Source organism: Ailuropoda melanoleuca, chromosome 18, assembly GCF_002007445.2.
Source record: "Ailuropoda melanoleuca isolate Jingjing chromosome 18, ASM200744v2, whole genome shotgun sequence".
Lineage (NCBI taxonomy): Eukaryota > Metazoa > Chordata > Mammalia > Carnivora > Ursidae > Ailuropoda > Ailuropoda melanoleuca.
Window position 1 is genome coordinate 25,853,052 of NC_048235.1, and position 22,176 is coordinate 25,875,227.

Sequence of the window (22,176 nt, forward strand, 5' to 3'; positions counted from 1 at the left end):
ACAGGACAGAGAATTTAAAAAAAAGTTATACTGCCTGTAACTATCTTTTTGACTTGGTGACTATCTCTGTTACATTCATCATTTTCACAACTTGGAATTCATTCATTGTTTTGGAGGACTAATCATCGAACGTGTAATAGTTGGAAAGAGAAATTAATGAACTTGCAGAACTGCCAAATGTGTATATATGAATGATCTAGTATTTCTGATAAAATGCGATCCACTAGAATGACAGCTATTAAGGTTATGTCATATATATTAATTATATAGATTTACATACAAAATATTGTTTTCTTAATTTTGATCAACTTATTAATTATAGAATGTCCACAGGTTAGCAAACATAATATCAATTATTTTCAAGTATGTTAGTTATGTTTTCAAATATGCTCAATGAGCATCCAGGAGAAGTATCTCTAAATTTAAATCAATGGGTCCCACTGTTAATTTGAAAAAAGTACCAATAAATACATTACAGTACATATATAGTTCCTCTATCCTACACATATAGATAAGACAGGAAAATGGTGAAAACATATGCTTTTAAAAGAAAATTAGTATATTTCTTATCATTTATATATCTAAGAGACAATCAGCATTTTGAACTTTAGCTTTTATTTTCTGTTTACTTGGCTTACTTTAATAATTATGAACCATTTGAGCTACATGACATATGTCACAAAACGTAAAATTGAGGGACTGAACTAATTCTGAGGTCCCTTCAAGTCTTAATATTTAATATTCACTAGCACTTGTATTAGTAACTGTTGAGTATAGAAATTATTTACTTTCCTTTACTAAGATTTATATACCAGAGTTATTTAATAAAGTAAAAATGTTTCAGTTCTATAAATTTGAATGGTAAGCTTTTCATATAAGAATTCATAATTGTTAATCCCTACCAGAATTATATCAAGAGTGCTGTCAAAAATCAGAGAGAAGAAAAGTTATTAAATGTCATGAAAGGATAAAAAGAGAAGAAAATGATTTTTACCTAAAGTCTAGTCAATTTTTGAAAAATATTGTTTTAGATTTGTAAATTTCTCAAGGCAGAATGAATAGCTGAGTCTTCTTTCTACCAAGATGCTACAGTTATTTCGACCACATTTCTCTTTCACTGTCTTTTTTAGCTAAGGTAAAATCACATCAACATACAGCAGTGGTTCTTAAAGTCTGATCCCCATTTTAGCAGCATCAGCTCACCTCGGAATGTGTCAGAAATGCAAATTTTTGGTCCTCTCCTCACCACCCCAGACTTACAGACTATAAACTCAGGAAGTGGGACCAGCAATCTGTGTGTTAACAAATCCTCTGGGTGATTCTTAATCACACCAAAATTTGAAAACCACTGGCCTGGAGTCACAGAGAAAAATGTGTATCTGTAAATAGGGTAGTCATATCAGTTTATTCTGTTGGGGAAAAGGAAAAGAGGAGGAAACTTGGTAATGAAATATGAAAATAAATGGAGTGATATAGGAAGAGTAAGATGGTAAAAAGAGTTGCAAGAAACAATAAACTTTTTACTAATATTGACAAGACTTATTTTCAAATCAATTCGACGTGACCAGTTGATTTTGGTTCATGAAAATGCAGTTGTAGATCCATGGTAAGTAGTAATTTGTCTCCTGTCTGCCCTTAAGGGTTAAAGTGGGATGATCTATCTATATTCTCATCATCTGATCTCTTTTCATAATTATTAGCATTTATTTAAAATAGTTGGTTGAGATTAGAGGTTCAGTCTGTAAACTATACTAAAGATCAAATAAGTTGTATTTACTACTGAATTTCAATGAACTATATGAGCCCTCACATAAGGAGTGTCTCCTGGTGGTACTAGCCCCATGTATAGGGATTAGTTTTAGATAAAATAATTCCTACTAATCTGAGGCAGATTTACCAGTGGTGTTCGAGGCTAGATTGTGCATTATTGGTCAGGGGGCTTAAATTTTGGAGTAAGTCTTAAAGATAGTTTGGCCTAATTGAATGCGCACGATCTTTGGCTTGGTGTCAATTTGGGTTCAAATATATTAGTCCTGAAATACTGAACCAGTTTTGAAAATCATATTAAATGGGGATGGTAATAGGGTTGCTATAAGGATTAGAATAGTTACAAGTGGTTCAGCAATGCCTAATATATGGTAAATATTTGATAGTTGTTAGTACTAATAAATCTTGATCGACTCTTCCTTTTATTACCACCTTCTTTTTAAAAATGGTCATGGTGCAATTTTCCTAGAGGCTAAACTCATTTCTGAAATTATCCGTCAATCATGCTAGTCAAATTATTTCCTGAAGATCTATTGTGTACCGAAACATTGGATTAACTGACCTTTCAGTACGTATCTTCCTAAGTGAAATGTTTCTATTCATCCTAAATTGCTGTATAGAAATATGGTAAGAGTGTTGAGAACAATTGAATGAAATAGTAGCCATTCTTTCTTAGTCTATAGATCTAGTTCATAGTGTGATTTCTTTAGCCTTCTCTGTTGTGTTTCAACTGTCACCTAAACAAATAAATAGGATGGAGTGGGGCCATGGAGGTAGTGGGAGAAATTAGTGTTCTTACCTGCTTCCAACAGGGTACAGCACATGAGAGGGGGAAAAAGAAGGGAGGAAGATTACGAGTGATGGCATTTTAGAACTCTATTTTTATATATGATTATAGCATGGTTTACCCTTTCTGGAGAACAGCAACAGATAAAATTCCATAATAAATTCAACTGAACTTTCAAACTATTTTATCCTATTGACATTCTAGACTAGTCAATCATTGGTATAAATCACATTGCTAGTTTGAAAAACCTAGAAATAAAATACAGCAGCTTCTGAAGCAAATTAGCAAATGATAAGGATTTTTTTTTTTTTTTGTATCTAGGGGTCTTGTACATATCCTTATTTCTAAATTATTATCTATGGTTCTTTTGTTTTATTTGCTGGGTAGTTTTGGCACTTACATGTGTTCTTTTGGTAAAGTTGCTCAGAACTGTTTGAAATGGGAAGCTAAGGACAATGGCAAGGGCAAATAACTGCCAAACTCTACTATTCTCTCCTATCCCACGTAGATTTCAAACAACACTGAAGAAGAAAAACTAAGAACCTGAAGTGTATTTGTTGTTTTGAGAAGAGGGAGGAGAAAACTAAATTTCTGCAACAGCCAATTCACTCTACAGAATTTGTTGAGAACTGACCAACCAGACTGCTATTGTGAATCACCATCATTAGGCTAAAGGCTGTTTTAGTATATGGAGTATGTCTGCAATGGAATTTTATGTGCACAGTTTTGAAATTAATGAAATACACATGTGTGTACACACTTCAAAATACACTTTGGTTACTCTTAAACAAATGGACACCAAAAAGAGAGGTCTGGGGGAGAGGTCTCTCTTTTCCATTTGCTCTATTGAGAGTGGTGGTAGCACACTGTCCATTGGAGGACTATGGCACCTAAATAAATGTGTCTGGGACAAAAAACCTTGTGTTCTTCTCATCCCCCTCAATCATCAACCTTGGTAGTTTCTCAAGGCTAAAAACAAAACAAACTCATGATGATGTTTTATCTTTGCACACCCTAGTAGTTACAGGTCCTCTAAAGTAGAACCGTACTGATCACAGTTCAGTGCCCTTTCTGATTTCCTTTGTTAAACATCATTACTTGTAGCATACTATGTTCAATAGACCAAGGAAATAGGGGTCAAGGGTAGTACTCCATTCTCAGGGGCCCCTGCAGTGGTGGTAGCAGTGCATTATTTAGCAATGTAATTTAAGGTTATTTCAGGCACAATGACATTTCAGGAAGTGATGTTATTTTTAAAATTCTTTTGCCATGCACAATATAAGAAACAATCACAGAATGTGTAGAAACAAGTGATGCTTCCAAAGGATAAGATCACGTATAGATAGTAAAAATATTTCTATAAAAAATTAAAGCATAGTATAGTTATGTAGTTAGTGTATAGCAATTTGATCTTAAAAAGGACTAGGAACAAAGTTTGATTTTGTGTGGCTGAAGAGATACATACATGTGATAAAAAACTGCCACTTCTGCGTGTTCTTTGGGTATCATCACAGACTGCTGCATTATTACAGTTGTTTTTAATATAAAGAGAAATTGCCTTACACTTTCCAATTCTGGTACTCTCTATTTTTTCTTTCGCACTCCATTGATACAGAATTTTAAAGTTTAGAGTATGAGGGAACCTTAGCTTCTAGCATGATCTTGTTCATTTTTTTAAAAAAAGATTTTATTTATTTTATTTTTAGAGAGAGTGAGCAGGAGCAGGGAGAGGGATGGGGGGTGGGGGAGAGAGGGAAAGGGAGAGAATCTCAAGCAGACTCCGAGCTGAGTGCACAGCCCTACACGGGGCTCGATCTCATGACCCTGTCACGATCTGAGCTGAAACCAAGAGTAGGATGCTTAACGGATTGAGCCACCCAGGAGCCCCTTGTTCATTTTTCGTAAAAGGAAGCCATCCTACTGAAGTTAAATGGTTTGCTGCGAGGCCATCCACTGGCAGAATTAGGTCATATTATTCTTTCTCAAATGATCTTCTAAAGGTTAAATAAATAGGGATTTAGTTTTGAGAATGTCTTATTTCTCCCATTTCAGTTATGCTGATTTCCTGTTATAGGCAAGCAAAATAATAAGCCACTACCTTTCTCTTCTCTCTTACTTATACATTTGCTACCTCTAGGCAACAACCTTATCAAAGTCACAACAAGTAATAAATAAAATCCTGAAGAGTATGTATTATACTACAGAACCATTTTCTCTACGAAAAGATAAATATTTCTGAATATAGGCATCTCAAAAGAAAGTCTGTCTTTAATCAGATCAAATAAAGCAAACGGGTTTATATCCTCATTTTGATAAAGACGAAAACCCACAAAAGGATTTTTTTCCCCAATCTTACACTTTGAGCAACTCTAACTTTTAATTACTATGAACATTTTTCTTAGGGATTACTTTCCCTTTTCTTTACAACTGTTATTTCTGGGAACAATGAAAACTTTGAATAGAATAACATAGAAACTATACTAGGGGAAAAATGAGAGGACAAGCAACTCCTATTCAGTTTTAGGTAAGTCAACAGCAGAAAAGAATAAACTGTATATTCTATTTAAATGAGTATTTTCTTTATATTCACATCACAAACTAACTTCACTGTAGCAGCACTAATTTCATTATGAGTCAGTTTTTATTCACTGGTAGATGTCACTGGCCTCGATAAGAATAAGCAATTTCTCAAAGGATGTTCGAAAGAAGATACAGTTTGGAAAACATAATTTAACAGAAAGTACTAACATGGGAAACTCCTTGATTAAGGATGGAAAATTCCTAATTTTTTCAGCCTAAATTTAAGCAAAACTCATTCCTGCAGGAGAATTTACCTACCTTTTGACCCCTTTCTTTAAATAAGAAGCAAAACATATAAACCATTTTAAGCTTGAACAAGTAAGTGTCTGGAGATTTTTACCAATGTTACAAATTCTGCAAAGGATGATGAGTTATTAAAAGAAACAAAGTCTTTTATGCTTTAAAAGTATATGTTTAAGAAGATTCTGTCTTCTAACAACAACTCTCTCATTTTACAAACAGAAAATCATGTCACCAATTATGGAGATATTATTCTAAAGTTTAAGCCAATGCTTGAATTTTTTAAACCTTTTAACATTTTTGTAAAATTTACAGATACAAATCCATTAAAAAAATTCCTCCTCAATCCTCATATATTTTACGGTATTTCTAATAGGACTGGACTTTTTACTCTGGTTGATTTGATTTATAACTAGATAGTATCCTTCAGGGTTTCAGTATAGGACTTTCAACTTGTCAGATAATTTTTTCTTGGTTGTTATTAGAAAGGTGACTTTAAAATACATGCTTGATATGAGTGAAAAGAGAATAATGATTTTTTTGGGCAGGGGGTTTTAAAAACTTAAAGCATTATGCTAACTTCATTTTAAAAAACAATTTATTGTTTTATACTCTTTTAGCAGAGAATGGAGATGGTTTAGTTGTATTTGAAACCTCAAACAGTTTTCATCTCTCTCCAAATCATTGTAGTACCCCTTCTGGTCCTAAGCACATCTGACAGACTCTGAGTCCTTCTGTGGGGGAATCAATGCTTTAAACAATCAGGACTAGTGTTATGCCTTTGTGTAGTGTTGGATTTGACTAAGTTGCTAAATGCATTATTCATTAATAACCTTATAATCATAAAGATAAAGCTCATGTTAACAAATCAAAAGATTTCAACAGTCATAGCATAACCTTTCACTATAGTTCTAGTACTGATTTGCTCTCAAAATGGCAGTCTTTGGATAAGATAATATTAGCAGAACTAGTAAAACTTGACTGAAAGTGATAATTTGTTAAAGCTTTTAAATATGGGTGTTTTTCATTGGAGAACATAGTTAAGCTAAAATAACACTTGGTAAAATAGCTTAATATCCTACCAGTCCTGAACCGTATTACTTCAGGAAAAAGACCAATATTCTTTTGCGGAAGGAAGATAGGAAGACAGGAAGGGTAAGGTGGTTAGGGATAGGGAAGGGAAATTAAACATTTATACATTTTAAATTAATATATACATATATTTGCATTTTAAGTAAATATCAATGGGATTCATTCAAAATTTCCTTGAGGTTCTCTTGGTGTAAGGATATAGTTCAAATTAAGTGCTATGTTAACTAGATCAAGTATGGTATCTGAGTAAAAGGGAAAAAATTCATTTAAAATGACAGATCTAAAGTTGATACTACTAGGTACAGGACGGTGTATATATTTTCATTTGTATGTTCAAAAAGAATATATGTATATACACATATGCTTGCATATTCAGAGTAACTCTAGAAGGATACACAAGAAATTGGTAACACTGGTTGTTACTTTTCACTAACTGCAGCATTTAAATTTTGTACCATATATGTTTTCCCTATTCAAAAATACTGATTAAAAACCCAGTACTAAAATAAATGAAATTTTAACAATCAGGTCAAATTAAGAAAAAAAAAGACTAATTTTTTTACATTATACAAGAAAATATACTAATGTATATATTGTTTTTCCAAGATCCACCTACATAAATTTTGGTATATTTACTTTCCGACAATAACTGTGATCTAAAAACTCAAATTTCACATGACCTTAACTTGGGAAAAACACATTTTCCCTGGAACTCATTGCTACAGCACTGTAGACTATGGATTGTCTCACCAGTATGCTAACATCCTTATTCTCTTCTTCTGATGGGCTAGCCATTAGCCACCATTTCTCTATGAAATTCAAGGAATCTTTAAGGAAACTTCAGAAGAACTTTAAGAATCTTATTTGGCAGTGATAAATATGATACCTGTATTATTCTGTTGGCATGGAATCAATTTTAACTTCTCTTTGTGGTTTACTTTAGATTTTATCCTGCCAAAGATGTTTGGTGTTTTGGTAAAGACAGACTTCAAACTATGTGGTGACTAAGCCAATCCCTTACATAAAGCTTGGAATAGGATTTTATAAATAGTTCCAATGAAAGACATTTTGAAATAAGCAGGGGAAAAAATCTCACACTTACAAAAATTATTTTCAGAACACCACTTAAAAGTTCAAATTAAGTCCTGATCCCTTAAATATTAAAATAAACCATAAACCAAAATCTAAAGGAGTGATAGTACATACATCAACTTTCAATGGTACCTGCTTATTAAAAATGAGTGTCTGAGGGTGTATTCCAATTTCATCCTCTTCAAATTGTGCAGCTCAGATAAATGTTTATTTTACTGAAAATATTTGCAAAATTACAATATAAATACATGAATATATTAAGATAGAATGACTATATATAATGTATTCTTATCCATATATATAAAGTGAATGCAGTAAATATAGCATATTCTCAATGAATTATTAGTACACAGTGTTTCTTAGTATAGTACATACAACCTATTATTAAGCAACAATTATCTAGTTTTCAAATGTACATCTCAGGAAGTTTTTAGGATGAAAAGATACACTAAATCTCCCAATACCCTTTTTGGTTGGTGAAAGTTGGTTCTGCAAATTCTAAAGTAATATTATGTTTATTTTAGCAATGGTTCTTAGGCTATTTTCATTTTCTTAATTTGAAACTTTATTTCTTTAGTCTGGGTGTTTTCTTAATAATGCTGTATCAGCCAACCATACTTTTAATTCTAATACAGTATCATGTACTGTCTTTTCATTAGTCATTTTAACACACATCAACAACAAAACAGAATTATTAAAATTTTTTTTTGTCTGCACAAATTTCCAAAATTAACTTCCAGGGTATTATGGGTATTATGGGGAGTCTCAACTAGATATAGTCTCAACTGTAATACTAATCTGGGCTAGAAATAGTTTTTTATTGATTTTAGGTCTTAAGAATACAAATATGAACTCTACTTTAAAAGTGTTTGTCAAATGTATTGGGATTTGTTTCAAAAGCATCTTCTACCTTCCTCCATTATACTGATTTAATGGAAACTTGTTATTATAGCAGTTCCAACACAAACATCTGCATGCAAGAGATCACCCTACAGATTCTAACTACATAGTTATTGAAACACATCCCACCTGTCAAGTGGCATAAATGTACATCTCCTATATACAAAAGGTAAAGTGCATTATTAAATTAGTGAACTGACAGATTGTCTGCCTGGACCATATAGCTTTCAAATAGACAAATGTGAAATTCTCCCATTAGAACCAATTATTTCAAGAGGTTCCAACTAGCTTTTCCACCCTGTCGTTTATTTTTTGGCCATGCTCTTTAGTGCAAATAAGCGTGTGTTTGACTCAAGTTTAAGGGACATGGCAGTTTGGGGCTTTAACAAGGAAAATTATAAAATGTGGCAGAACTTTTAATACTTTTATAATACATTGCATCTTTTGCATATAAGCAACAGATCAGTGCTGCTTTCAGTTGCTAGGAGCACACTGCCAACTATTATGAGGAACCCGTCTCCAAATTTCATACTATTAGCTTATATTATTACAGTTTTGAGTCTATACCACATTATACTTGGGTTATTATGTGCAAACATCATCAGTGTTTTAGAATTATACAGTCAACTAGTAATTTTGGTTACTAACTTGAATGCTCATTTTTTGACTTCTAACACCCAGTTGCCTTGAGTTTAATGTCTTCAAGGCTGGGATCCTATTATTTTGAAGAATACCATGTACACTTGCAGCTTCACTTATGTTACAAATGACAATAAATAAAATGTATATTGCACGGATAAAAATAGTAGCTTATTTTATAAGATACATGGCAATACATGTCCTAATACCAGAGTTTTGAACTGGATCTTATTTGATTATGGCTAATGAATAACTGGGAATTTTAAGTATCAAAAAATCATAACATCATTTCATTTTTCAATGAATACATATAAAAAAGTGAAACAAAAGGACTGGCAGAAGGCTTAGTGATTCTAAAGTGTATTCAATTGCCGGTATATATGCATCTACCCATCTATAGCTTTGAGATGGTAATAACTTTGAAGTATACATACAATGTAGAAGATTTGGCTACTTAACTAATTCTTGACGTAAATAATTAATGCAAAATTAATATTTATATACAATGAATTAAAGATATTTATCTTTAAGTCTGACGCGGTATCGTGTATATGTATACACACACACACACACACACACACACACGTATGTATATAGACATAAACACTCAAATCTTATCAGACTAAAAACCAAAAAAGAAATCATTTAGATTTAATGGATATAAATATTTTAGGAGGAAGGGTTTTAAGAGAGAGTATATAGTCATAGCAATAGTGATAGGAACACTCGAATACTGGAACATTCATCGCTCCAGTTTGCCAAAATCTGACAGGTTGATAATTATTAATAGGCACTATGATGGGCAGCAATAACAATCAGTAGTACAGTAATTCAAGTGCACATCACTCCTTCATATACCAAAAACTACTTTTTATCAAGTCTACAACAGTTATTTTACAGTTAGGACTGTTTAAAGATCCTTGCTACTTTTAGAGTCTCAACACCCACCATGTGCTATTAACTCTAGTACTAACATTATCTTCTAACCTTCAGTTGTTCCATAGTAATCCAGATGGTCCACAATTATAATGAACTAATGAGATTCCTTCATACTATTCGAGGAAACGTGAAATACAATCTGAAAACCAATACCAGCATATACGTCTGGGTTACTGATTGCTCGTTTTTAAATAAGATAAGCCAGTAATATTCTTTTCTTAACTCACAAAGTTCTCTTAGTGACCTTACTTAAATGTATTTGGGGACAAACTGCTGAAGGAAAAAATTATTAAAATAATTTTGAACTACTTATCGCATATAAAAGGAGAGCTACATTCTGATCTCAATCCATGCAGCCAGCTCTCATCAATGAGAGCTATATTTGGGGGTTGAAATCAGCGTCTGGCTCTTAAACATGAGTATATGGACTTATTGTGTGGGAGGTGAATAAAGCCAAGATAAAAGACAATAATTTCAATCAGAATAAAATGCAGCTCAACAGAGAAAATTCCAGTCAGTTAATACAGGGTGGGTTGGTACACATATACACTATATCCACTTGTTTAAAAATTGCTTAGGTGTTGAAAAATTGCTGTGGCACTTCCTGGAAAGTAATTTTTAATACAGATAAATGGGTGAGTCTTGTGTAAAGTAAACCTTTTTTAAGTATCATAAAGAGCACCTTAGAAAATGCCTGAATTTTCCTTTCAAATATGTTTTTAATCAATCCTTGAATAATTTTCCCAGGCTGAAAATTTATATTCTAAATGTTTTTTAGAAAAAGAGGTTTTTTTTTTCTTCTGGAATTAAAATACCTGTAAAAGCCAGGTTTATATTGGAAGTGTTGACACGGTTTTAAGGGTAGCAATTGCAAAAGTGCTACTAAAATGTATTATTACAGATGTATTTTTGTTATCAGTTAACTGGTGCACCAACCCCTCTGAAATAGTGCTAAAGAAGAAGCATAAAATATAACACCTTGAGTCCATGATATATTTTGGGAAAAAACCTCTCACAACCTTCAAATTAGCATGAAAGGCTAAAACAACAAGATTTCCATAGCAAAGCCATAGGATGAAGCCTCCCACTCAACAGTTACATAAAAGTAATTCCTCAAACTTTGGAAAGTCAATAAAAATATATGGTATAGTGAATAGAGGTAAAGATGGGATTACAACTAGTTTAGAATAACCAATTAAAACTCTCCCACGGCTTTGATATGGCAACTATAAACTGCAGGGTTACCACAAAATTTGAAATTATAGAATACTATCATTAACTCTAAGATTTGATTCTTTCATGGTACTTTTTGATATTCAGTTATCCAATGAACAACTAATATACTTCTACATGTACTTTTATAAAGAAATATATTTATACTATACTTGAGGTCACTTTCTGTTTCTGTGGTAACTGCCCTACAGGTAAGCTTAGCAGCTTTTAATGAAGTAGTGATGGAATACTTTTATGGGGAACTTGTTAAATAGAAATTCACACTTCCGTATTAAGTATATGTATATTTTCTCAGGATCATGTCATAGTGCAATGTAAATCTTAGTTATGGTTTTTAGAAGGTCAGAATGTCACATTTTGTGCTGATTTGCATACTTCAATAGTCTGGAGCAGTTGAAGCAGCTAAACTATTTAGCTCTGGGAAGGTTGGAATTCCCGTAAGAATTATAATGTTCTATGCATAACATGAGAATCAGACTCCTTGAAGTATAAACTACCAGAGGTATTACTAATAACAAAGGGCCAAAAAAAGGAGGAAAAACTTCTTCAAATGATTATGGATCAGTACTTTTAGCCAATTTATGATTTTAAATTTTGCCTGATGGAGTTCAATTTCACTCTAGTCGAGGCATTCTTGTTCTTCACCACTGGCCCTTCTGCCATCCATTCTCTTTTCTTTATGGCTGTTGCAAATTTTCCTCATCTCTTCTTCATACTTGATAAAATTCTCCCCAAACCTTGTCCAAGCTTTGAATGGAACAGTAATAGTATTACGGTAAGGTGGCCTCACCTCACTTACCTTCAGGAAAATTCCATATTTATTAGAGCCCACATCAAAGTAGAACCTTTTATTGTCCACTCTGAAAGAAGTCCCCTCTGGGAGTTCAAGTGGGTCATCATCTCCACCTCTTCGTTCTTCTATGTCCCCTTCGCCATAATCTTCAATGAGTTGAACCAAGGCATCACGAAACTCTATCATTCCTTGTGCTGGGAGCACTATAGTCTGTTCTTGGCCCAAACTGTGACCAAAATAACCTATCATGCCAGTCCCTCGCATCATGGTTTGTCTAATTCTTAGGAAGCGACCCCGTTGATTTTCCTTTAGGTCTAGATAATATTTCCTATTGTCCCTCTCTATGTAGTCTGTTTTGAGGACACTATGAGGGTGCTCTTCAGACCCTACAGAGACAGGTGGGGAGGGTGCCGAGTGCTTCTGTCTCCTCCTGGAGGCTTGATCTTTGCCGTGGCCATGCTCTTGCCTGTGGCCTTTCAGGCCCAGGTGGGCGTAATGCTCGATGAAGTCCCCTAGACAGTCCTTCAGCTCCGCTGCCACAGACAGGGACAGAGTCAGTTTACTCTTTCTGATATTGTCCTGCCGGCCTCTCCCTATCCAGACTTCGGCTATCTTTAGGAACCGGCCCCGGGAGCTTTGCTTTACGTCTAGGTAAAACCTCTTTTTCTGGATGTCCACTCGTTTGGAGGCCAGCTCCTGGATTTCGGCTGCGCCCCCAGCCTGATTAGGGGTGGCTGAAGCCGCGTAGGGGGGGTAGTGGGAGTGCTGGGCCTGGGGATAGAGTCTACTCTTGCTTAGGCCAGAGCCCCCTACATTCTTGCCGCCGCGGCCGCGGCCGCCGCCGCCTCCCCTTCGCCTGGCTCTTTCCATCTTCAGCTGCAAGTGACAAACAGACACACGGGGTGGGGTGGGGGAGGGGTGTTGAGAACAATCGCAGACGCCCCTCGGCCTGCGCTGCCCCCGCCCGCCGCCGCTCGCACCGTCCCCCGCCAGAGCAGCCGGGCAGGGGCATCGTGCGGCGCCCGCCGCCGCCGCCCCTCCTGCGGCCGCTGCGGGGGCCGCCGCCTCTCTTCGGGCACCGGCCCGATACCCGCCGGGAGGGGAGGGGGGTGGCGGCAGGGGGCGGGCCGTGGACCCCGCCTCCTCCAGCACAGCCAGCTGAAGGGAAGAGAAGGTCTCGCGCTCTTCCTGGGGGCGCGCCGAGACCGAAGCCCAGCACCCGGGGACGGAGAGTGAGCGCGAGGTGACTGGACAGGTGTGAAGATGGGAATGAGGACGGGGGTGGCGAGAGTGTTCAGACTTCTCCAGGTTCCGCCGGGATGCAGGACTCCGGCGGCCCACCGGCGTCTGCACAAAGACTACACCTCCCGGAGTACTCAGCGGCAGCGAGAGTCCTTGCACATGCGCGTCGCGTAGCCAGCTGGGCTTGGTGGCAGGGCTGCGGCGCCACACGAGCGGAGGACCGGGACGGGGGCGGGGCGTCCGCCTGCCAGAGCTGATGTGTGCTGGGGGCGCCGTGACGCTGCGGCGTACGTTCCGCAGCGCGGGAATAAATTCTGTCGAATAGCTATCTAGCCTGGATACCTGGGTTCCAGGCCCTGTTGTTGTGACACTTCACAAGTCATCCAGCTGAAGGAGGAGGCCGGTTGAACTGACTCTTCTCACGGTAACGTGTCCTCTCCACCCGTTTCAGCTAGCTCCAGACCCTGGGCTGTCATTCGAGCCTTCTCCGACATTGGAGGTGCTCAGTCCGGCAAAACAGGCCGCGGGCAGTGTGTGGGAGGTGCGTTAGAAACGGGTGTCCTCTGCCCCTTTCACCTCCGGAGCATACAGGAAATGGGCCCCCCACCTGCCGCTGGCCTGCCCAGAGCTTCCCTCCCTCAGCCTGTGCCACCGGTTGCCTGTCGTGGGTCCTTAGGATTCTGTCCTTTACTGCTGCAGAAATGGAGTCACTCCATATTTACAAAACAGAGTTCGGGGAAATAACCTGTTAGGTGTAATTTAGCAAATTAAGTTGGATTTCTTGCGTTTAAAATCCTTTAATTCATAATTTTTTTTTTCCTGGCTGAATGTGAGTTGTTTTCTGGGTAGATTTGAGTATGTGAAAATACCAGTCCCTGTGGTAATGAAATCCCTAGGGTACTTATTTAGCAGTCTTTAAGTCACGGTACTTTAGGTTTTGTATAATTTGGTATGCTAATTTTAGGGATATTGGGATATATAGGACAGTTTAGATTTTGATGTCATTGAATAGTGGTCTCCTTTTATTAATTCAACAAATACTTATTGAGCACTCCCCTAGGTTCTGGGGATACCAACAAGGAACAAAACGGGCACAAATCTTTCTGCTTTTGGACATTACGTTTTGGAGAGAGAGAGAAAGTCAAATGCCCAGTATATTAGAAGGTGAAAATCCTTTGGAGAATAATAAAGAAAGGGGATGATGACTGTGGGTTGGAGTAGGGAGCTGCAGTTTTACAATGGCTTGTCAGGGAAGGCCTCGTTGAAAAGGTAATTTTTGAGTAAAGAGTTGAAGGAAATGGGAGAGCTAGTTCTGTGGCTGTCTGGGGGAAAGAAAGTGCAAAGGCCCTGAGGGAAGCCCGTTGGTATGTTCAAAGAGCAGCGGAGGAGGCCAGTAAGTTAGAGCAGAATGAAATAGTAAGGGAAGAATTGTAGGAGATAAAATCAGACAGGAAAGGAGCAGGGGACAGATAGTGTAGAACCTGGTAGGGTATTTTGAAAATTTGGGTTTTCATTCTGAGGGAGATGGGAAGCTATTGGAGAGTTTTGTAAGGGAAACACCACCATCTGAATGATCTTTTAAAGAAAACAGTAAAATATATATAACAAAATGTGCTAATGTAACAATTTTTAAGTGTACAATTCAGTAACATTAATTACACTCCCTCTCTTGCCTAGCCATCACCACTATTTTTTTTTTTTTAAGATTTTATTTATTTATTTGACAGAGAGAGCAAGAGAGCACAGGCATGGGGAGGGCAGAGGGAGAGGGAGAAGCAGGCTGGCCCTGAGCAGGGAGCCCAATTTGGGCAATCCCAGCTGGGATCATGACCTGAGCCAAAGGCAGACGCTTAACCGACGGAGCCACCCAGGCGCCTCCATCACCACTATTTTTAAAACTTTTTCACCCCAAACAGATTCTAACTAACTGGTTAATTAAACAAAACTCCCCACTGCCCCCTTTGCCTAGGCCCTGGTAACCTCTAATATAATCTCTCTTTATGAATTTGCTCAATCTGGAAGCACAATATTTGGGCTCTTAAAATCTTTTTATTTTTAATTTATTTTTATTTTTTTAAATACTTGTGTTTTTTACATCTGGCTTATTTCACTCAGCATAATGCTTTCAGGGTTCATCCATGTTGTGCTATGTATCAATTTAATTTCTTTTTATGGCTGAATAATATTCCATTGTGTGATTATACTATGTTTTATCTATTCATCTTTTGATGGACACTTGGGTTTTTTCCCACTTTTGGCTATTGTGAATGATGCTGCATTGGACATTACAAATATCTGCTTGAGTTCCTGTTTTTAATTCTTTTGGGTATATACCTAGGAGTGGACTTGCTGGGTATATGATAATTCTATTTAGCTTGTTGAGGAACTAACTGCCCAACCACATTGGTGGCCCTGTTTTACATTCAGCCAGCAATGTTGCAAGGATTCCGTATTCTCCATATCTTCTCCAAGCAATTTTCTTCCTCTTTCTTTTTTTTTTTTTTTTAAGATTTTATTTATTTGACAGAGAGAGCAAGAGAGCGCAAGCTGGGGGGTGGGGCAGAGGGAGAGGGAGAAGCAGACTCCCTGCTGAGCAGGGAGCTCGATGTGGGGCTTGATCCCAGGACTCCGAGATCATGACCTGGGCTGAAGGCAGATGTTTAACTGACTGAGCCACCCAGGCACCCCTCCATTAATTGGTATCTTAAAATTTTTTTTTTCAGCAGTATTTTGGCAGTATATAAGTTTTTCACCTCCTTGACAAATTTACTCTTCAGTATTTTATTCTTTTAGATGCTGTTATAAAAGAAATTAGTTTCATAATTTCCTTTCAGATTGTTCATTGCTGGTGTGTAAAACACAGCTGACTTTTGTGTGTTGATCTTGTACCCTGCAACTTTGCTGAATTTTCTTATTAGATCTAGTAAGTTTTTTGTAGATTCTTTGGGATTTTATATGTAGGATCATGTCATCTGTGAAGAGAGATAGTTTTACTTCCTCATTTCCAATTTTAATGCTTTTTATTTATGTATTTTTCATTTCTAATTTCTCTGGCCAGAATTTCCAACCCAGTGTTGAATAGCAGTGGTGAAAGTGAGTATCCCTGTCTTGCTTTTTAAAAATAATTCTTATTTTTTTAAAGGATTTATTTATTTACTTATTTGAGAGAAAGAGAGAGAGAGCCCATAGAGAGCCGAGCAGGGAGCCTGATGCAGGGCTTCATCCCAGGAGGATCATGACTGAGCCGAAGGCAGACACCCAACTGACTGAGCCACCCAGGGGCCCCCAAAATAACTCTTTTTTAAATCCAAGGGTAGTTGACATATAATATTAAATTAGTTTCCGTGGGATAGCATAGTGATTCAACAATCATACACATTACGAAATGCTCACTATTCTTGTCTTGCTTTTGATCTTAGAGTGAAAACTTTAGTCTTTTACCATTAAATATATTACCTGTGGATTTTTTATAAATGCCCTTTATCGTTTTGAGGCAATTCCTTCCACTCCTAGTTTTCTGAGTCTTTTTTTTAATATGAAAGCATGTTGGATTTTTAAATGCCTTTTTGTGTCAATTGAGATGATTATGTGGTATTTTTGTTTCATTCTATTAAAATGATTCATTACATTGATTGATTTTCTTATGTCGAACCGCTCTTGCGTTCCTGGGATAAATCTCATGTGGTTATGGTGTATAATCCTTTAAATTAAATTAACAGAATCGTTTTGGCTACTATTTTGGGAATAGACTGTAGAGGCAAGGAGATAAGAAGTCATGTGGCTTGAACCAAGAGTTTAACTGTGAAGGTGGTAAGAGAAGGTAGGATTTCAGCTTTATTTTGAAGGTAAAATTTTTGCTGATAGATTGCATGTGAAGTGTGAAGAAGTCAAGGATGAGTAAGGTTTTGGCCTGAGTAATCAGAAGGATGAAGGTGCACTTACTGAGAGCTCCAATTTATAGAGGTGCAATTTGGGGAAATTTTTACACATATTGACCATGATATGCACATTAGAAATCAAGTATTTAGTAAGTAATTGGATATACAAGTTTGAAGTTCAGAGGAGTGGTCTAGGCTGTTTGTATAAGTTTGGAAGTCATCAGTGTGCTATAGATTGTTTTAAAACCATCAGGCTGTCATTTTCAAGGAATGAATGTAAAGAGAAGAGAATGAAAAGGTCTGTGACCTGAATCTAGAATGCTGTGATGTTTAGAGATTGGGGAAGTAAGGAAGGACCAGCAAAAGGTACTGAGAAGGGGGCACCTGCGTAGCTCAGGCAATTGGGTTTCTGCCTTTGGCTCAGGTCATGATGCCCGGGTCCTGGGATTGAGCCCCGCGTTGGGCTCCCTGCTCGACGGGAAGTCTGCTTCTCCCTCTCCCTCTGCCTGCCACTCTCCCTGCTTGTACTCTCTCTCTGTCAAGTAAATGGATAGACTCAAAAAAAAAAAGTTACTGAGAAGGAATTCTTATTGATGTAGGTGGAGAATCAAGAATTGTCACAGAAGCTTAATAAAGTGTTTCATGAAGGTGAGTGTGACTGATTGTGTCATGTTGCTGGTGTATTGAGCCAGATGAGGACTGAGAATTGACTGTAGGATTTGGCAGCATGAAAGTCATTGGTATCTTGGTATGAGCCCTTTTGGTGAGGTGGAGTGGTTACAGTGAGCTTAAGAGACAGTGGAAGGAATGGAAATTGAGATGCTAGTATAGATGACTCTTTTGAGTAGTTTTTCTATAAAGAGGGGAAAAAGTGGAGTAGTTAGTCAAGAGTGTGTTTTTAAAATGGAAGAAATTGCAGTATGTGTATATACTGATGGGACTTTGGGACTTTTCTGGAAGACTAGTAGAGAGGGAAAAATTGGTGATGCAGGAGAGAGGTGAAAAATGGAATCTAGTGCACACATGGAGGGGCTGGATTGAGGAGCACAGATAGCACACAGGGGATATATATATATGTGTGTGTGTGTCTGTGTGTGTATGTACAATACTGATACCTGTATCGATACTGATATCAATGTGTATATATATTTTTCAGCCTCCTTAATAGCATGGGACAGTTCCCAGTTCCTTATTGTGAGAGATGTATACTATAATATGTATATGATTGTATATATTGTACATTTTACACATTATATACTATTATATATAGTATCTATATTATACACACACACACGTAATCTGCAGTTGGCAAACTGGGGACATAGGAGAGCTGAGAGCGTAGTTCCAGTCCAAATCTGAAGGCCTGAGAACCAGGAGAGCTAATAGTATATGTTTCATTCCAAGTCTGAGTCTGAAGACAGAAGACTAATGACCTAGATTGAATACGGTCAAGTGGGGAGAGTGAATTTTTTCTTACTCAGCCTTTCTGTTCTATTTAGGCCTTCAACAGATTGGTCGAGGCTCACCCACATTGGGAGAGCAGTCGGCTATACTCAGTGTACTAATTCAAATGCTAATCTCATCCAGAAACACCGTGACAGACATGCCCAGAATAATGTTCAACTGAAAACCTGGGCACAGTGTGGGGCATTCAAGTTGACAATAAAAGTAGCCATTGTGATGCAATTATGTGAATAAACTACAGGGTAGGGACTTAAGGAAGTTCTTCTTTAATTGCTTTTATTTTCAGGGAAATCTGAAGCAAGGTGGTCAGCTGATAGTGAGGATGGGGGACGAGATGTGATGGCTTTAAGTAGAGAGGAAAAGATGTGAAGGGGAGGATAGTAGATAGGTAAGTGAAAAGTTGTAGAATTGCTAGGAAGATGGAGGGTCCACTTGAGGTTGGTGGTGATAAATTTAAGGTGAGACCAGTCAACATGATTGTGTTTTTCATTTGCTGCATTCAGTTAGCTGCATCAGTACAGGCTCAGGGTAGGTAGAGAATTTTTTTTATTCAGGCAGGGTTAGAGTTTTGACAGGAGAAAAAAACGAAGCCAGAGATGGGCAATGAAGTTAAGGGATTATGAAAGGAAGTGGTTAACTGGTCAAGGAGGAGTTAAGGACTATTTGGGGGTGAGGAGACTGAAAGCTAGCAGGACCATTGGATTATAGGTCCTAGTTGGATCAAAGGATTGTTTGAATTGAATTTCTAGAGGTAATGAACTTGAAAAAGAAGGAGATGTTGATTGGAGAATGAGATGCTTAGAATTGAGATTATGGAAGGATTCAGTCCTTGGTAATGACGTGGCATTGTCATGTGAACAAATGAGTGGAGCAGGGTGTAGGCAAGATAATTGGAGAGCTAGTCAGAAAACCGAGAGGCACTCTCTTCTTTGGAAATTTTGCATCAAAGATTGTAAGCCCTTGGACAAGTAGAGGGGGGGAAAGGTGGGATGTAGATATAAATGGCCACAGTACTGATGTTGATGGTAATGATAATGGTCCATTAACATGCAACTCAAATGTCGCCAACTTGATCTATATCCAGCACTGAAAAGTTAGATACTGAGTTATGTATGGTTATATCGCAACTCATAGTCAACCCATAAGCCCTTTATGGACTTCTGTTCTTTGACCCACGTGTTCTTATAAGAGTGGCAGGTGACATATGGCATCTTTTCTTAGTTGTCGGTTTGAAATCTTTCACCAAAGGCTTATTATAGTGCAGCTTCTGTAGAAATTTTTCTTTGCTTTCTGTGTAGTCTTCTTTGGCTTGTCTTCTCTCTCAGGGTTGTGAATAATTTATTGGTGAGAAGGCAGGCAGAGAAGTAGGAGTATTCTGTGACTTAGTAATTTCATATCTAGGAATCTATCCTATAGAAATAATAATATGAGTGCCTAAAGATACACATAAGGGTGTTCATTGACCATTATTGGTGATAAAATTTGTAAGCAACCTGTCATCAATAGGGAATAAATAAATTGTGGTGATAAAGAAAATGGAATTCTATACAGTTTTTAAAAAATCAGTTCAAGAAGTAGTATTAGGTTTTATTTATTCCGTCTGATCACCAGGGATTTTTTTTTTGCAAATATTGAGAAACCCAAGTCGAGCTGGCTTCAGCAATAAAAGGTTATTAGCCTATTTAACTGATAACACCCTGAGATAGAGTGGCCTGCAGGCAAGTTCAGTCAGGGCTCTGACTATTTTTTTGGCCCTGTGCTTGACCGTCTTCCATGAAGAAGGCATGGAAGTGTTTTACCTTCGAGGTGATTGCTTGTATAGTTGTAAGATGGCTGTGTGCATCCACCATGGTAATATATTTCTTCCTTCATATCTAGCAGCAGTAAAAGCATTCCTTCCCATACCATGGAAAGAGAATCCTGAGGACCACTTTGGATCTGTTATGGACAAGGGATAGAGACCAGAGAACTGAGACCTAGGTTATAATTCCTGCTCCCCAGAATCAGTTGTGTGGCAGGTGGAATGGGATTTCCCCACTGACCTTAAAACAGTTGGGTTTCATTCCTCCTACTGGTGACGAGGTCATTCCTATCGAAAAAGCTTTGCTATTATACACTGGGGATGGTGGGGAGGACTAAATGGGTTTGTTACCGTCTTTCCTAGTATTAAGGTAATCAGCCTATTTTTTCTCCTCTCATTCTTGATTTTACTAAAACCATGAGAATTTGTATATCCTCAGGATCCCAAATTGGAAAAATATAAATAACTATTGATTTCATTATTTACAGAGGCTCTTTTACTCTCAGTTGCAAGAAAGAGGTAAACTGGAGGGAGGGAGGGAAGGAGGGAGAGAGAGGTATGCTTGTTGAGAAATAAGCTATAGAATGTTAAAACTCTCTCTTCACATACTTGACTTCAGTTTCATTCTTTTCCCTGTAGCAGCCCCCATTAACTGATATGTATCCTCCTGGATTGTTCTTTGCATGTATATATACACAGAATTTCATTTTGTATTTTAAAATTTAAATGGTTACTATTGACGCTTAGTTTTTCCTGTTTCACTTAGCACAAGTTATAGAGCTTGTCATCTGAATACATGTAGTTCTGTTTTCTTACTAACTGCTTATTATGCCATATTTTGCTTTTGTCATTGTTTACTTAACTATTAATTTACCCTACTAATTGCTTCTAGTATTTTTGCTATTACAGATTGATATAATGAACATCCTTTGCATATATCTTGGTGCACGTATGCGTGTCTTTCCATAGAATAGGTATCATTGCTGGCTTGAAGGGTATGCAGTTTAAAATGTCGATAACTTCCACGAAATGTCTTTGAAAAAGGTAAGGCCAGTTTCTGTTCTCTTGCAAATACATTGTATATGATTAATATTTTAAATTTTTGCTGATAATGGTATATCAGAATTATACACAGTTTTGTTGGCCTCATTCATTGAATACTTTGTTCTTTCTTAAAGATGAGAAATGCCTTTATCGTATGTCAGATTTCTGTATTTACATGGATCTGTTTCTGGACATGGTATATTTTATTTTGTTGATTCATATCTCTTTTTATACCAGTTCTACATGATTTTAATTACTGTTGTTTTGTACCATTCCATATTTAGAGTGAGTGTCCCCTTATTGGTCTTATTTTTAAAAAAAAAATATTTACTACTTTTCATCATTTTCTCTTCCTGGAGAACTTCAATATAAACTTGTGTGATTTGATGAAAAATCCTGCTGACATTTTCTCTTATTATTGCTTCTTGGGTGTGTTGATGTAATTGATATAATTTTGAGACTAACCATCCAGGAACTCAGTGTGTCCTATCTAGCCCTTTTTGGACATCTTAGTAGACTTTTCTAGTTGTCTTTAAAATGGGTCTCATGTATTTTATGTTAGGTTTATTTCTTGGTAGGTTGTAATTTTTGCTGTTATTGAGTTCAGATATAAATTATATTTCTAATTGGTTCTTGCTCGCATATAGAAAAGTACTTATTTGGATATGCTTATCGTGAATCTGGT

General features: G+C 37.0%; 2 protein-coding genes across 8 annotated transcripts in view; one reads left to right on the plus strand and one right to left on the minus strand.

The window, feature by feature from the left end:
- PURG (purine rich element binding protein G) overlaps positions 1-12,932 on the minus strand; it is a 38,521-nt gene extending 25,589 nt beyond the window's left edge. The window contains exons 1-2 of one of the 2 annotated variants that reach the window (XM_002920823.4): positions 12,069-12,932; positions 234-235 (exon numbers count right to left, since the gene is read on the minus strand). In XM_002920823.4, coding sequence (XP_002920869.1) covers positions 234-235; positions 12,069-12,932 — 866 coding nt within the window. The remainder of the gene's footprint in view (positions 1-233; positions 236-12,068) is intronic. The other variant, XM_019801345.2, reaches the window with a different exon arrangement.
- A 305-nt stretch (positions 12,933-13,237) lies between these two features.
- The window catches only part of WRN (WRN RecQ like helicase), a 144,061-nt gene continuing 135,122 nt past the window's right edge, over positions 13,238-22,176 (plus strand). For 2 of the 6 annotated variants that reach the window (XM_034647518.1, XM_034647523.1), the window contains exons 1-2: positions 13,238-13,728; positions 21,357-21,491. In XM_034647518.1, the coding sequence (XP_034503409.1) occupies positions 21,477-21,491 (15 nt within the window). In that variant the 5' untranslated portion in view covers positions 13,238-13,728; positions 21,357-21,476. Of the gene's footprint in view, positions 13,729-16,362; positions 16,398-17,781; positions 17,831-21,340; positions 21,492-22,176 lie in introns of those variants that run through there. The other 4 variants (XM_034647520.1, XM_034647519.1, XM_034647524.1 and 1 more) reach the window with 4 other exon arrangements.